The sequence below is a fragment of the Eucalyptus grandis genome, chromosome 10 (genome assembly GCF_016545825.1).
Source record: "Eucalyptus grandis isolate ANBG69807.140 chromosome 10, ASM1654582v1, whole genome shotgun sequence".
NCBI lineage: Eukaryota > Viridiplantae > Streptophyta > Magnoliopsida > Myrtales > Myrtaceae > Eucalyptus > Eucalyptus grandis.
Genome location: NC_052621.1, coordinates 23,655,248 through 23,672,656, shown reverse-complemented (window position 1 = coordinate 23,672,656; position 17,409 = coordinate 23,655,248). Strand labels below are relative to the sequence as shown.

The 17,409-nt window shown below is 40.5% G+C and overlaps 2 protein-coding genes across 2 annotated transcripts; one reads left to right on the top strand and one right to left on the bottom strand.

The window, feature by feature from the left end:
- Positions 1 to 3,468: 3,468 nt before the first annotated feature.
- On the bottom strand, positions 3,469 to 7,820 carry LOC104422319 (protochlorophyllide-dependent translocon component 52, chloroplastic). The gene is made up of 7 exons (XM_018863978.2): positions 7,157 to 7,820; positions 5,730 to 5,917; positions 5,408 to 5,497; positions 5,135 to 5,321; positions 4,850 to 5,053; positions 4,181 to 4,368; positions 3,469 to 3,935 (listed from the first exon to the last, which is right to left on the bottom strand). The coding sequence occupies exons 1-7, from the start codon at positions 7,661 to 7,663 to the stop codon at positions 3,680 to 3,682; spliced, it is 1,620 nt and encodes a 539-aa protein (XP_018719523.2). The 5' UTR covers positions 7,664 to 7,820; the 3' UTR covers positions 3,469 to 3,679.
- A 3,275-nt stretch (positions 7,821 to 11,095) lies between these two features.
- LOC104423807 (eugenol synthase 1-like) lies at positions 11,096 to 16,477 on the top strand. Its single transcript, XM_039302920.1, has 4 exons — positions 11,096 to 11,202; positions 13,708 to 13,934; positions 15,622 to 15,825; positions 16,076 to 16,477. The coding sequence occupies exons 1-4, from the start codon at positions 11,096 to 11,098 to the stop codon at positions 16,273 to 16,275; spliced, it is 738 nt and encodes a 245-aa protein (XP_039158854.1). The 3' UTR covers positions 16,276 to 16,477.
- Positions 16,478 to 17,409: the final 932 nt, after the last annotated feature.

Below are 17,409 nucleotides of genomic sequence, written 5' to 3'. Positions count from 1 at the left end.
TAACGAGGTTTTTCCCTCTGGTGTGCCCTGAACAGAAGTCGACCTACCTCTAGGGGCGCGTCTCTGTTTCTTGCCCTTTTTGGGGCGGGCGGCCGAGGCCCAGAAGCGCAGAGAGCGAAAGAGACGAAATGGGAGCGAAAAGATAAGAGCTTGGAGATGGGTTTTCCACTTACAGTCGAGCTCGAGTTGCAGAAATAGAGATGGAGATGGAGATGGAGGAGGAGTTTCTGCAAATCTTGGGCTTGCAGGGTCGCGGTGAGCTTGGGCTTACCTTGGTGTCGTGATGGGCGTTGGGGTGTCGAAGGGCTTTTTTTTGGGTTTTCCGAGATTTTCTTATATCGTGGGGATTGTTTTTCTGGTCTCTGTCTCTCGCTCGCTTGACGTTGCGCTTGCTTGCTACAGTCGTATTCGCTCAAATGGGCGAATTTTATTTTATTTTATTTTTGAAATAATGATGAATCATCATAGTATGGTATTGTGTACTGGCATGATTGATGTTTGTATACTTATCGATCCCCAAAAAGGAAAAACTCTCTCTATCCAGGAATGGAGGGAAAGAATAGGGTGTCCTATAAGCCAAAATGAAAGCTCATTTGGCCAATGCAATGCATCTTCAAAAGCTTTTTTCTAAAGGTAAGGTAATATAAGATGAAGTAGTTTCGGATTTCTAACATTTTCGGAATGCTGAAACTTAGTGGATCTTTTTATTCGAATTTTTCCCTCATTATAATGGTTTCATGTTCCTTTTGTGCCCTTGAACGAAATCACTGTTCATTGTCTTTGCAAGACTAAGGGTCATTGATGTTCATCAACGCATGAGGATCACCAATGACTTTCCAAGGTTATGCGAGGGTCATAGAGGTCAAGGCTCGCCTCTCAAGGTTGTGAGGCCACATTGGTTTCAATAAGGGTCGCGGATCTTTATAAGATTTAGGGATAAATGTAATATAAATCTTAAAACTTATCACGAAAATGCAATTGAAACCTAAAACTTGCAAAAAATGCAATTAAATCCTAAAACTTGTTAAATTGTTTCAATTGAACCCTAAAGTTAACACTATTAACTTTTTAACGGAAAATACTGACGTAGCATTTAAAATTAATTTTTATTTTCCTTGAGGATTTTTTAATTTTTTAATTTAAATTAAATTTAAAAATTAGAAAAGAAAAGTTAAATTTTATTTTAAAAACAAAACAGTTCAAAAAAAAAAAAAAAAAAGGCCGGCACTTCCTTCGCCGCCCCCATCACCGAAGGGACCGGCGAGGGAGGAGCTGCCTTCTTTTTACAATTTTTAAAAATAAAATTTAGCTTTTCTTTTTAGTTTTTAAATATAATTTTAAAAAATTGAATAAAAATCATTTAAAAAAGCCATATGGAAAATGAAAAATTATTTAAAATGCCACGTCCGTGCCACGTCAGCATTTTCCGTTAAAAAAGTTGACGGTGTTAACTTTATGACTCGATTGAAATAATTTGATAAGTTTTAAAACTTGATTGCATTTTTTTCAAGTTTTAAGACTCAATTGCATTTTCATGACAAATTTTAGTTGCATTTATCTCTAAGATTTATTTGGTCTCAATGATCTATCATTTGAGTTTGCCTCTATTTGAATTTGCCTAGCTACTACTCTCTTAAATGACTTGTTGAGGTCATTCAATTTTAGTGTCGCCTCACCTAGGCGATAGCCGGTTGCTTGGGTTGTGCCACTCTAGCTATGCCTACTTTAGGGTTACGCGACCTAACAACTATGACCAAAGCTTCCACCTTTGCCTGAGTTTGGTTAGTGTTGTAATCTTCCTTTTCTTTCTTTATTTTTTTAAAACCAAAATCGTTTAAGCAAATAGTGTTTACTAACATTTTGTAAAAACCCTTTAATCTAGAGGCGAAAAGTGTTTACGAAAACTATTTGCATTTCATCTTTGACTCGAAATTCTTTGCATTTCACTCTTTTGTAGGGGTGATCGGTTCCCGGTTCGGTCCGGTTCCCAAAATTGCGAACCGTGGACCGGACCGTTTGGTCCTAGGACTGGGAACCGGACCGGACCATCGGTTCCGGTCTGGTCCGGTCCGGTCCAAAAAAATCAACTCTACTTTTTTGCACTAAAGAACTAAAGAGTGACCGCGCTCTTGACCGATCAATTCACCCGATTCTCGGGCAATTCAACAAAACTAATCACACGTGCTCCACATGCAAAATATTCAAACTTCACTTGTGTGATTCACGGGATCTCTTGAAGTCTTAGTCCCACGTCGAAACTATCAAGGAGATTTTTCTATAAATAAAAGAGTAACAAAAAGGATTTTAATGGTCTCTTGGCCACATAAGAGGTTGCTACCTCAAATTGCAATTTTGGTTGCAATAAGTTATCATGTTTATATGTTTTATTAATTCTATGTATATAAATTATATATAAAAATTTGATTCGATCCAGTCGGTCCCGGTTCGGCTGTTCCCACCTTGAAACCGGAACTGGACCGACGGCCACCGGTTCCAAGATTAGGAACCGGGGACCGGACCGCCGACCGTGGGAACCGCCCAAAACCGACCGGTCCGGTCCGGTCCAGCCGGTTCCCGGTTCGGGCGGTTCCCGTTGCACACCCCTACTCTTTTGTCACTTTTCCTTCTCTTTTAATTCTTTTTCTTCCAATTTTTCATATTTCATGTTTATTTTCAAATTTTTCTTTTAATTTTCTGACGTAGCATCACAAGACTACTCCCCCTCATATTCACCTATTGAAAAAATGTTTAAAAACCACGCAGCATTAGAAAAAAAATTATCAAAAAGTCATGCGTGCATTTCCGTCCATTTGAAATTAACCAATTTGACCGAAAAGCAGAAAGCTGGCGAAGGTTAACGAGGTCTGAGATTAAATACACGAATTGAAAGTTTTAGAAATGAAGTGGACACTTTCAGGACTAGTTACGCAATTTTCCCAAATTAAATCTGACAAATTTAGCTAACGTGACCCTCCAACTCAAATCATCGCGTGGCGCTGGCGTTCGGCTTTGGAGTTTCATATAAAAAGCCCATATCAGCTTGTGGTTGTGGAGATGGTTGGGATGACAATGACTAGATATCCAACGATAAATCATTTCTTTTCCACTTTGATGTGAGCACAGCACCGATAAGAAGCACCAGCTCAACTTAACACATGTTCCTTGCATCTATGGCTCTGCTCGCTTGTCTCTAAAACAGATCCTGCAGATGACTCGAAAACATTCGTAAGTCGACGAGCAATTGGTAGCAATATCTATATAAGAAGCAAACGATCCGACTCTGTCATACTAAACATGCGCAGGACGATCCAAGTTCTTAGATGTATCGTGGTCTTACTCAGTGTCACAGGTCGGCTGTACAAAGCAGTTCTAGTCGAATTTTCACAGCACTTAGCTGCGAAGTGTTCTGTCTAGCATCTAGTGACCACATGGCTGCAGATTTTTTACTGAAACAAGGACTGTAAAGTAAAAAAAATCTCATCATAATCACCGCAGGTCGTGCCATAAGAACACTGACTGCCCACAAGTTTCGTAATCACTTTCTTCGCAAATATGGTATCTGAAGTCCATCTCTTTGGGTCTTTATTCTTTAAACATAGGAGGATGTGTTGAGTTATGTACAAAAAGGATCTCCACAGAGATCAGGGAGAGAAAAAGTAGAGATAATGAAACTCGGATCTCAGCGGAAGGCATGGTCATAGTCATGGTACCGGAAGTTCTTGTATATGAAATGAGCCAACCATTTGGATGCCCCGAAGAACGCTACGGCCATCACCACAAGTGTAGTTCTTGCTATGGCCGACAACACATTTTGTTTTGCCACGGCAACAACTCCCAGAGAAGCTACAGACAACACCTGCAAGGCGACCTCGAGTGCATTGAGACCTTTGTATGCAACGTTGCAGCTGTGGCAGTTCACCACGTGAGACCAGTACCTGCGAAAATTGCAACCAACTTTCTCCATCAAACTGCTCATTGGCATTAAAGATTGCATTGGAAGTCACTGCGAACTTGATAATTTTCTCTACCACCCCATATAAGAATCCTAAAGATTGACTTTCCTTTCCCGTTGAGGTAATGGTAATTTTTCTTGTGATGGCTTCAAATGTCGTTTTGTTTTGTTATCAGTGCCCAAGATTTCAAAAGCTCGAGACAACTAATTAAATCTGAAATGGATCACCTGTCCATCAGCTGTTCTCTTGGAGGAGTAGCGGGGAGAGCACCACTGAACTTGCCCCTCCAATCAACTTGACCGCCAGCATACTTATTCAACCACTTCCTGAAACCGACAACAAGAGCATCCGACTTTGTTGGCACGAAACAGGCCTTTTGCCAATTGGAAATGCCCACCTCCATTATCTTTCGCTCCTGAGAGGCATAAGGAAGTTAAGAACCATGATAGTCAGGCGAGTCTAAGCAAATCCTGGGGCTTGGCATGCATTAGGGATTAATTGAAAGCCAGGCATCTTCTACAGCAGTATTCTTATGTTTCAATCAGGAAGATGCTACTCACTCAGATCCTCGATTAGAAGAGACACAAAAGAATAAGCAACATAGGAGAAGGTGGGAAAACCTTCAACAAAAAACTGAGACAACCTAATGACAGTTACATCACTCTATGCTAGACTTGAAATGACAACTAGGACTCATAGTAATCCATTGAATGTTTTTGTGCCCTTTCTACAGCCAACCACTAGTCACCATTTTACAACTCTTTTTCCGCAGAGATTTTTTGTCCCTAGAGACCACTATCTGCAGTTAGTGTTCCATGCTAGCATTTGAACATCCTGTGCATGATCAGCAACTAACAAGAATAACTGAGGGATGAAGGTCTCAACAAAAAGACTACCTCAACATGAAGAAGATATAAATCTGAATCCAGAATCAGGTTCTGTCCCACATGAAATATCCATCGTGGAACCACTTGGTCAATCCATACTCCAAAGTTTCTCGGGAAGGTCCATATCAATCTACTGTTACCAGGACTCACTGGAATGCAAATGAAAATCAAAGCCATTCTCCGTGTTGCTGCAGGTGCTGAAGACTCCTGTGTCTGATGATATACTACTACTCAGAACAAACAAAAGGAGATCATTTGCTAATAAATTCACCAAATTAATGTATCATTCAATACCATTTTGCTTCCATCTGACATAGCAGTCCCATTTCCTGGATCCGATGGACGTTCAGAATAAGCATAAAATATGCATGGTGGCATGAATTTGCTACTTCCCCACTCCTGCTTTGCTAAGAAACCATCAATATCGAATTTCTTTATACTCATTTCAACTGGTCTTCCCCCTTCTCTATCAGCTTTCACTGTGTAGAGAACATACTAAATGTTGGTAGCTTCTCAAAGGAAGTCAAAATGTAATTAGTGGAAATATCATGGAGAGAAAGTTCTTATCTGTTTTTCGGCTGTTGAGTTCGCATTATACCATAGTGGGCATATGGGACGTGAGCAGGATCCATAAGATTTTCAATCAACACCTCGTAACTGAAAATGCAGATTCATGTGTTTTAAAGCAGTCAAGTGCAAGCTGGTGATAGGGCAGACCTACTAATATAGCTTTTATGGTGATTGCCAGAGGAAACGTAACGCGTTCTTTAAGCACATGATATGCCTAAGAATGAAGCTACTGTAGCTATGCAAAACACAACAGTCTACATAGAAAACAAAGAGTTGTGGCATTCTTAAAAGTCAGAAATCGCAGAAGATGCCTTCATACCCATAGGCAATTTCTCTGTTTCCCATAAGCTTTGAATAAGATGGGTCATCTAATTCTGGAATGTACGGGGGTTTCTTCTTCATTATAATGTCTTTGTACTGAGGATCACTATTTGGCCAAAACCACACAATATCGTGCTGCACAGTACTTGGATAAGCGGCCACACATGCTTTCTTAAATGTGTGAACCTGCGAATAACATGAAATTGACAACTAGTTATGCTCCAAAACATAAAAGTTCCAATACTTATGTTACAAGAAATATAAGAGGGAGAACATCATGTCTTAACTGATCACCACCAAGCACTTCAAAGGAGAAAGCCATACTAACCTTCAGTTCCATATTGTATTATACCATTTTTAACTTAATTACAAGCAACAGGTATGCCATTCAAAACTGCACTGCTACTCTCATTACATGATTAAATCCTTTATTGGATAGAAAATGCTTGAAGAAGCACAGAATAGGCCAGTCTCCTCTTCCAGAGGAAAGATGAAGAAATTTGTAACAGATGTTCTCTAAAATATACCAAGCAAAGAAACTATCAGCTCACTGAAGAAGAGATATTTTGACGTATAATATAGTCTCAGTGATGTAACTTACAATTGGCATCAGAAATATTCGGTGATGTTGCTCATTGACGTGATTTAAACATGCTTCATGAAACATTGTACTTCCTCCACCTAAACTTCAATGCCTTTTACATTTAAAAAGAGCCACAGTTATATCTATAACACAGACCAACATGCCAATGCCTCCAGGACCACATTATTCATTTGCTGTCCTGTTCCACAAGCAAATGCAAGAGTGTTCCATTTTCTTTTCTACTTGCTCGTGAGAGTAGGTTGCACCATTCTGAATTATGTAATTCAAAAAGCACACGACTCAGACAAGGAATACTTCATCATCAGAAAAGGATGGGAGTTTCAATTAAAGGAAGCCAATGTAATATTCCATTGGACATTCAACGCAAGATTCTAATAAGCCAAGTAATCTTAAACATCTATTGAATGATAAACCATTTGCTGTACGGTTCGGACTGGCACAATCAGCAGCCAGAGTGGTGGACATCAGCATGCCAGTAACAGCACTCCTATGAGTGAAAGTCAACGGAACTGGAAGCTACTGATATGGACATCCCTGTGTAAATCCAATGGAAGTTCACAACTTCCTGGCGTAGTGGACTTTACCACCCGAAAAACACTTTAAAAAGAACAACAGAATAAATAAAAAGCGAAATCAGCACTGCTACTCACCGGGTCCGCAAGCAATAGACAAAAATAATCATGTCCTCATGGATAATCAAAGACTATCTATTGAACGAGTTTCCTACAAAAATGCTATGAAAACTCGTCGAGCACGAAGAAAAGCTTCGAGACGACACACGAATTCTCGAAGTGCGAAAACAAGAAACGAACGAAAGTTACCGGAGGACCATCAGGAGGCGCTTGGGGGATGAACTTGCAGTCCCCGGATCCACCGAAGCACCACCCGTGGTACACGCACTGCAACCTCCCCCACTGATCGATCCTCCCCTCGGACAGCGGCGCCAGGCGATGAGGACAAGTGTCATCGAACACCTTCCAGGCCTCCTCGTTCCTGTCCCACCACACCACCACGTCGAGGCCCATCACCTTCTTCGCGTGCGGCCTCCTCTTGTCCAGGTCGCAGACCGGCATCACCGGGTACCACTGCGAGTACCAGTCAAACTTCTCCCCCGCGGCGTCGCCTGGGGCATCGGTCTCGACCGGGGCCGCGGGCTCCGCCGAGACGCCGGACGACGCCGGCGACGAAACCGCCGCGCGGAGCTTGGAGCCCGCGGTCCGCCTCAGCGGGGGAAGAAGGTTCACTGATCTGGGTCGGAAGAAAAGGCTCCCGGGATGCGGTTCCCGGATGCGGACGGAGGGCAGGGAAGAAGCCACGAGAGCTTCCATGGCGGCTCTCCCTCCGGGGTCCTGGCAGAGCTCCGACCAGAGGAGGCTAGAGGAGGAGGAGACGACGGGGTGCGACGATGGTCGATCTGGCGAGTGAAAGGAAGAGGGTTAAACTTAAGACTCACGAGGCAGCGGCGATAAGCGAAACTTGAGGCCATAAATTTCTTTCCCGCAATTTGTACTTGTAGAGCTGGTGCAAGTACTCGAAGGATGGATTTGTGGATGGCGGAAGCCCGGAGTAGAGGCCGTGGACGCACGCTCTGTCCTCGTCATCTCATCGACGTCACCTGAAATGTGTCAAAAATTAAAACGAACGATGAAGTCGTTAATGACGTTGAGAACCCGCCACGTCACTCGCTAGGCGCGACGAAACAACCCCAATAGGACTAAGACTACGCATGACAAAATTTTCTGAAAATAAAATTGATTTCGGCCGAAATCAATTTCTTAATTTTTATTCCTGACAAAGTTTTACGAAGAAAAAAACCCGTTTGATAACATAACAAAATTTCTATTTCTAAAACGTTTGAAACATAAAAAATTTCTATTGATTAAAATTGATAACAACATAAAAATCCTCAAATACAAAATAATAGTTGAAATAATACTAATACATTACAAAAGTTGAAAATACAATTTCATGGAATTTTCGGCATATTATTATCCATTGCCATTTTATTAGCAATTGTTTTCCTAAGCGTATTTATTTGGTTTCCCTCCTCGGTCAATGTATCATTTGCAAGCTCATCATACGTAGGTTCAGACAAGTACTGCAGAAGTATGAATATGGATGCCATCAATGGCGCCTATACAACCTTGTTATTTTATCAAAAACTAGTATTATATAAGATTATCAACAAAATAAAATTAATGGTGTAAAGGAATATATAAGAATTCTACCTTAAAGTAACGTTTATGGTTAGGAACCAATCGGGGGAAGGTCGGTTTATTTTGATTCTCGAATTGAATCAGTAGAGTTGCTCATCCCTAATTTCTTTATTGTTATTCAATGAACCTTTAATGGCCATTGCATAGCAAAGAGAGAGATTCTCTTGAATCTCTTGCCTTCGAATTAAAATTCAAGATTCTGTAACAATTTAATTATTTTGATTTTGCAAGAATTTTGAATCCGTAGAAATATAAGATTAAATTTCTAGGCACGTTTTTTATTCATCTATTACGTAAGAACTTTTTCTTCAACTGGTTCTTACCAAAAATAAAAAACTTTTTCTTCAACTGGCCACGCGTGCCTTTTCTAGGAGGAAAGAGCCCAACTGTTTTTAAGTAAGCATTTAAGAACTTTGGTCGTTTTTGAAAATTGACCCCCATTCAATCGCTTTTTATCCTAAAGAGGAAGTTATCAAAAAAAAAAAAAAAAAAATGCGAAAAATAACACGAGCAAAATAAGAAAAAGAAAATTATCAATAATTTGTGAAATTGTGGTTACGAGTGAATTAAGTTAGCAAGAAAGCGTAAGGTTCTTTTATATGGCTTGATTTTAATTTTTGATTTCTATTTCAGAAACTGAGAAGTTCAAAATTTCAGCTTCTAATTTCTTCAATTTCTCTATTTCTGTAATAAAAATCTGTTTTAGAAATTGAGAAATCAAATTGCGTTACCAAACGTTTTATTCCAAACCTGTTCCCGGGGAACAGAGAAACGAAGAAATCGAGAAATAGAAATTTTGTCATGCGCGCCCTAATTATGTTGACATTAAGATGAGGTCCACAAGATCCATAGTTATAATTAGAGAAAGGAGGCAACACGGAACGACCACACCAGCTGATTTTGGAAGGTTCCCGAAAGTATCAGTCTAGTCCTGATTCCATAAACTTGAACTAGTGTTTTTCAGTCTGATTCTAAGGTGAACAAAATTATCCAATCATTATTTATTTATTTATTTTTATTTCTCACGCACTCTATTTGCATTCTCTATTCTATTTCTCACGCACTTTATTTATTTATTAGAAGACGACTTTTGAGCGCATCCGAAACCCTCTCGTACTAGGAGGCAAGTCTCCTCCTCCGGCTCATTCTTTGCAAATTGTCTAGTTATCCTTTAAATTTTGCTTCGTAGTTGTCGCGACCTACCCCTCGGGGGGAGGGAATAGGTTTAGGGATATTTCCTAAAAGACAGACCTAAGGCCCATAATTAGGCACAGGCTCTCCCAAGCTCATAACCCACATGACGTTGGAATATATTTTAGAAATTTTGCACAAAAGGAGTTGACACTAGCCTATTAGGGTCGGCTAGAAATCAAGTGAGGCATGAGAGTGTACTTCACTTCCTACGCAATCAGAGAATCTAGGGTTGGAGACTTAATTACACTAATTAACCAATTAGTGCCATTTCGATACCTAATCTTATTCATTTTAAAAGTAAAATTTTTTTGTCAGGCGGTTTGGATTAATTTCATACCTATCCACTAACATGCGAGGTGATCATGCGGTGTGCAATCATTAAAGTAACAGTCATAGCTACAAAGATCTTAATTGCAATAAAATTGAACACGTGCAATTGAACATCCACAAACATAATTAAATATGTAAACGTTATATAATTAACATACGAGCAAATAAATGCCTAATTACACTAAGAAAACAATACATAGCAATTCCTAACCAAATCTTACATTTTTTAATTTTTGAAATTTAAAAAAAAAATTAAAAATCTTTTAATTTTTTAATTTTTAACATTTTAAACTTTTTTTGGATTTTCGAAATTGTTGTTTTCTAGAAAATAATAATAATTTTGGGGCCGAATCGAGTCGGATCCGGTAGACCCGACCCAGTTCGGCCCGGTCAGCAGAGTCGGGTCTGGCTAGGGAGACGGGCTGATTGGCCCGCTCGGAAAAGAGCAAGGCCCAATCGGGCCTTCAATTAAATTCAGATTGGGCCTAACCAGTAGGCCCGATCTGGTCTAAGTTTTTTTTTCTTTTTAAAACGAAGCCCACAAGCCCAATGTACTAAAACAGCCCAAAACGAAGCCCATTTCTCTTTTCCTATTTTCTTAATCTTATTGTGCTTTCTTTTCTTGTTTCCTTTTTTATTTTTTTTCTGCCCCTTTTCAGATCGTCTTCTTCGATCCCTCTTCCCCCGGCAGCCGCGACACACCGAGGCTCTTGCCGCTCCCTCGCCGGACCGATGCTGATTACTCCACAAGTATCGACCGCCCCAAGGAAATTCGCCGGACCACTGCCACCCACCAGTCATCCCTCTCGACCGGCGCCGGCCCCCGTCGGCTACCTATTCCGGCGACCACTAACAAGTTGTCGATTCAAATACATGCCAATATCTCGCGCAAACCGTTCGAAAACACAACGAATCAGGCAAAACAGCAAGGATTCAGCAAGCACGGGGGCAAAAATGAGTGGGACCGGCGTTAAAAAGCAAGCCGCTCTTCGGTTTTCTTTGAGGAATTTTGTCGAACACATGGTCTGCACTACAGAACTCGAAGGATTCCGGCTCAAGTTGAGCACTGAACACGCTTCAAGGGTCTTGGAACATAATGTAAGAGGAAACGGGAGTAAAGCGCAAAGGCAACGTGGACCGGAGCTCACGCGAACCGGTCGGCCGTGAGCTCCGGCCCAGCGTTTTCCAGAAACGAAACCACAGGGTTCAAGGGACCTACCTCGTCCGGTGATGGGCTACGGCGAACAACGGCGGGCGAACAGACCTTTGGAGACGACGAGCTACTCCCTCGAGCTTCCTGCCTCTGGTTCGGCCTCTTCACCCCTCGGTATTTCTCTCTCGCTCGCTCTCGGCTTGGTGTTTTTTTTTTAGCTTCGATTCCCCTCGCGCTCGTTCTCTCCTCCGGTTTTTATGCTCGGCCAGCAAGCGCGCATGGCCTCTGCAGCTGCCAGCTTGCCAGCCGGACTGCCCCCCGACCCGCAGATCACGCCACTCACCTGCCACCGATCCCCTTGCTGCCTCTGTCGCTGCTCTGTTTCTGTTTTTTCCTTTTGCAGGTCTTGCAGCGAAGACCGGTTGGGGAGATGACCAACTCGCTCGCGGGCTGGGCTGGGCCAAGCGCATGGAAAAAAAAAGGAAAGGGGCGGGTTGGGCCAAGGCTAGATTCGGCCCGACCCGACCGATTTCGTCGCTTTTCGTTTTTTTAAATAATAATTTATTTAAATAATAATTTTAAAAAAAATTCTTTTGTGACTAATTCCTAACATTTAATGCTACTTTAAATTAATTAATTTAGGCAAAAAAATTAGGTGTCAACAATAGTCAAGTTTACAATACATGAATTGTAGAGAGCTTGTCGATTTGGGGACATTTTTCTTCTTGAAATCGGCATGCAAGTCGAAGGGACTGAATCGAGGCAATCAAAGGTGATATTGCAATCCCAATGAACTGCCATTCCACCACTTTCATTGGACCACCCGAGAATTAAATCGAATTGGAAACTGATCACCCTTAGTTATAATTATATTGATTTACAAAGATGCGTTTGTTTAGTGAAAATTTAAATTATTTAAAAATATTTTTAAAAAATAACTACTTGTATCCTTCATAGAAATGAACGAATGAAAAAAAAAATTATTGTCCATGAAAATGTTTAGACATGAATTATTATCAATAATGAGAATATTTTTCAATAATTAATTATTTTAAGTGATACAAACAAACAAATGCACCGTATATCTAAACTTCCAATCATAATGGAAGGAAATTCAAAGTGGTGGGACTGGAATTATAGTAACTTGAAATGGCAAATAAAAAATAAGAAAAAAATTACATGAAAATCTTGTAAATTTAAAAGTACTAGACAATTAACCTTAAACTTTCAACCGTTACACATTATTCCCTTGAAATTTTATTTTGTTACAATCGTTTTATATTTTCCATCATCATATGAAATGCATATGACCTTTAAGGGTAAAAGTGTATTTCATTACATTTTTTTGAATAATTTTTTTAACCTTGATTTCTAAAATATAAAAATTAAAAAAACTAAAGAAAAAAGAAAGATAAAATATTGAAATCATAAGAATACTTAAATTACGATATTTAAATATGTAGATTGTTAAAATTTGACGAATATAATAAGGAAATTTCAAATAAGGTGAGATATGAAATTAACTTAAAATTGAGAAAAAGTGAAAAGCATGATATGCACAATTAAATAGAGACCAATGAAGTTATGGTTGGTGCTAGAAGACGAAGAGGAAAAATAGCAAAATAATGAATGAACTTCGATTCGCTCTTACCTTAATCATTTTTCCCCTTGCTAATTGGTTGAGCCTTCATTATATTATTTTTGAGTTTGGTCTAAGAAATTGTTTCTTTGGCTATGAACTAATATATCTATATTTACAAAAAAAAAGAAAAAATAATAATTAACCTGTTACAAGAAGCTATGCCACGGACACCAAAGAAAAAGAATGATATTATACTTTTTGACCTCAAATTCAAAAGACAAAAAGGAGATAACTCATTATCTTGAAAACCCCCCTCAACCAAAAGCATATCATACTTTCCATCTCATCTTGATATGTACTCTTTTTTTTTTTTTTTTTTTTTTTTGTTTTGGTAGGTATGTGCTTTTTCTTTTGTTGTAGTACGTCAGAAATTTCAGTTTAGAATCAAAACTTCAGGAAATCCTCCAAGAAGCAACGTAGCCTTTTTACTATTCAAATAGACTTAATCGAAAAAGTATAGAACTTTTTTTAAAATGAGCATCCGAATATTGGCAGTAGGTTAGGTTAAAATTAAGGAAAAACAATAACTTGATCAAACCTTTGAAATTTAGAAATCAACGTCATCCAAAAGTCTATAGGAATCAACTTTTACTTTGTGCCGAATCTTTCGATTCAATTTGTTCTCATGGATATTGCATGTGAACCGTCATACGTTGGAATCAATCGAATGGTACTGATGATATTATAGGGCTAATTGCATAACATTCCTCGTTGGGTTATTGATTATGATGACCTAATAACATGAATTATAAATATTTCACTCTTGTTCTCAAACTGAATTATTATTATTAACAATTTTCCCTTCTAATTACTACTATTATTATTGTTTCACTTGAGGTTTGTGCCATCTAATTTTGGGTGTGAGGAAGATAAAATAACGCCACTCCCTCCATTTGAAGAGTTCTTGAAGAAGAGGAGGAAGATCAAGAGGGCCACCAAAGCTGCAAGCATTCCCTTCATCTTTGTCGCTGCAAATTGCTTCGCTGCATACTTCGTCAGTGTCCTCCTTCATCCCCACGACCTCAATGATGAAATTGTTGTCTACGGCGACGGTGAAGCCGACGGTACTCTCTCTCTCTCTCTCTCTCTCTCTCTCTCTCTCCTCCTCCGCTTGCCTTGCCCAGATTTGGATCCATGTGACCTGTCTCTATCGAAATAATCAATCATGTGGATCCCAATCCATGAATTTTGGTGCAAGCAAACCATTCCAATTTGTCAACATGACCCTATTCTTTGTGGGACATGGACACAATAGATGGAGTCAATCTACCATATGAAAAAATTGCAGCATCCTCTAAAGAATTTCAAAGGTCATTCAGTTATGAAAGACTCTCCATTCAAAAAAGTTGGATGATAGATGGTTAAACTCGGGCCAATCTTATTTTAAATGAAGGGCTTTACTCTAAATTTCTCAGGAAAAGCAACCACTAAATTTATTTCGAATGGTAAGGGCGGTCCCTAAACTTTTTTGCATCGGTAATGCCATCCCTGAACATAATTATCATGCAATTGGATCTGTGAACCATAAATTTATCTATTCATGTTTGTTTTACCGTTTAAAAATCTGATGAAAAAAAGTTTGGGGACTTAACCTTACCATTATCCTATGTATTTTCCATCTTTGAATATGATTGAAGATTCAATTTTTGTGGGGAAAAGTACCAAAAAAGTGTTAAACCTATTACATTGGTATCAATTTAGTCCTAAATTTTTCAATTGGATCAATTTAGTCATAAACCTTTTAATATTAGTTTTCCGGCCAATTTTGGCCGGCTGGCATTGACGTGGACGTCAGTAGGTGGCCAGACGCTGACGTGGCAATTATGATTTTATTATTATTATTTTTCAAATTTTTAATTAATTTTTTTCTTTTTCCTTTTCTTTTCTCCCTTCTTCCTCCTTAGACTATTCCAGCCACTAGGCGAGGGCTGCGAAGCCCTCGGCTGCCACCGACGAGGGTCACAGCCCTTGCCCGGCCTCTCCTAGGGCTGCCGACGAGGCGACTTCGCCCAGATTTAGGCGAAGCTAGCCTCACCTTAGCCTTGCCGTGGGCGAAAGTGGCCTCGCCCGTGGCTAGCAAGGCCATGGCGTCCATCGCCAGGACAGAGACAAGGGCTGCAAAGCCCTCGCCAGCCGTCAGCAAGGATCACGGTCTACACTTGGCCTCACCTAGGGCCGCGAGTGAGGCGGCTTAGCCCAGATATGGGCTATGCCAACCTCACCCGCAGCCAACGAGGCCAACACGACCCTGGGCGAGGCCAAGCGAGGGCTTCGTGGCCCTCGCCTCTGCCCTGGCGATGGCCACCACGACCTCATGAGCCGCGAGCGAGGCTACCTTTGTTCGTAGCAGGGCCAGGGGAAGGCTAGCCTCGCCCAGATCTTGGCGAAGCCGCCTTGTCGGTGACCTTGGGAGAGGTGGGGCAAGGGCTTCATGGCCCTCGCCGGAACAGTCTAAGGATGGCCCTCACCAGAACAATCTAAGGAGGAAGAAGGGAGAAAAAAAAAAAAAGAACAAAGAAAAAAATTAATAAAAAATTCGAAAAAATCATAAAAATTGCTATGTCAGCGGCCGGCCACCGAATGACGTCCACGTCAGCGCCGACTGGCCAAAATTGGCCGGATAGACTGAATTGGTACAAATATTAAAAGATTTAAGACTGAATTGGTCTAATTGAAAAGTTTAAGACTGAATTAGTAACAATGTAATAAGTTTATGACTTTTTTAGTATTTTTCTCATTTTTTCGTGCTAGCCGTGCTGAATTACAAGGAAGACGTAGGGAAGTACACGATCAAGGTGGCGAATGATCCGAGGGCGCGCAACCGGGTCGTCACTTATCGCCCGGTACCGAACATAATCTCTCAGCACCAATTGATATCGCTGTGGGAGGAGAAAACGGGTCGGAGCTTCAAGAGAGTCCACGTGCCCGAGGAAGATCTGGTCAAGCTCTCTCAAAGTAAGCTTCAAATCGCCAATGCCACTACTGTATTCTCTCCAAGCCCCCTCTATTTTGCATCAATTATGATAAGGTCCTCGCAATTTTATTTTTTTTAAATTAATCGCGATAGCACCCCGAAATTTTCTTTAAAACATTCATTGCAACCCCCAACATTGGTCCAGACATGATTTTCTGTGCTTGTGCCTCATCGTGAATCGATTCAATAAGGGTTTGCTGACGCTTCATGGTTTTTATGTCCTTTGTTAAGCGCTGCCACCTCCAGAAAACATACTTGTCTCCATACTTCACTCCATTTTCGTCAAGGAAGATCTGATGAGCTACGAGATAGATGTAGATGACCTCGAGGTTTCCAGAATGTACCCAGAAATGCAGCTCACCACCGTCGATCAGCACCTCGACATCTTCCTCACAGATCCGCCAGTGCCAGCTAGGGCTGCTTTCGGATGAGGTGAATCCGTAAAGTTGAACTCTAGCAGTGAGCGGTAGCAGCCGCGTTGTGCTGAATTACGACCGAAGCATTGCTTGGCTTTGGTGGGTTCGAACGTTCAAACTTGAAATCCTATGTACTGTTTCTATTCATTTAAATTTTTCTTTTCTTTATTTTCAATTGAGACTCGGTTCCCATCATTTCCAAGCCCTGCTATTTCCATCCAGCGTCTGTAGAAACAACAGTTTTCGCGTGCAGCACAAGGATATCGATGCAGATTGGACGTTGTGAGTTTGTAACAAGCCACTAAAACAATCTAAAAGACTCGCTCACTTTTATGGTAAGAGTACAGATACCCAAGCAATTTTCAGGATGTAAGAAGTAAGAGCTTTCCCTGTTGATGAAAGTTCAAGAAGTGTGTTAGTCGTTCAACTTGTGAAGACGCATTGAAAAACAGGAAGGAAAGAGAAAAGAGGCGTCAGGTCGATACATTCGCTAAAAAAAGAGAGCAGATCTTAAGCCATTTAATCTCCTACAAAGTTGTAACTTATCCAAAGCCATGTCTCGTTATGCTCTAAATATTGGAGTGAAGAATGCGCTGTAGTTGAACTGAAGTGAAGCATCTGACAGGAAGAAAGATAGATGAAAAACCGAGAGTAACTAAATGAAGGACAGCGGGAAGATTAATGGCGAAACTGCTAGTCGGCATTGATCTGTTAGAAGCCGCAAATGGAATGGCAATTAGGAATGAAGTATCCTATCCCAATGTCTTGTTTAGTAGAGGAAGGATGGGCGCAAAGCTAACATAGGATGTGTGAAATATGATAATTCTGAAGTTGTGGAAGCACCAGCAAAAACTCACTGGAGAAAGTGCCCAGCAAGCTAAGTAGCAAAGTAACTTACGGTTGAGATTGATTCAGAAGTGATTACTGGAAAGTGATTAGGGAAAAATCTTCAAGGCCATTTGCAAATAGAGCCTCTGAGGATAGACATGAGCAAATAAGCAAGACGGATTGGAACTTGAGGAGAAGGACGAAGATGTATAGATTTACTAGTAATTGTAGTTGAAAGAAGAACCTTGGAGCAACACAACTCCCCACTTTCTCAGCTAGATCACTCTGTTATGTGAGTTCTGTAAAACAACCCCAATCATT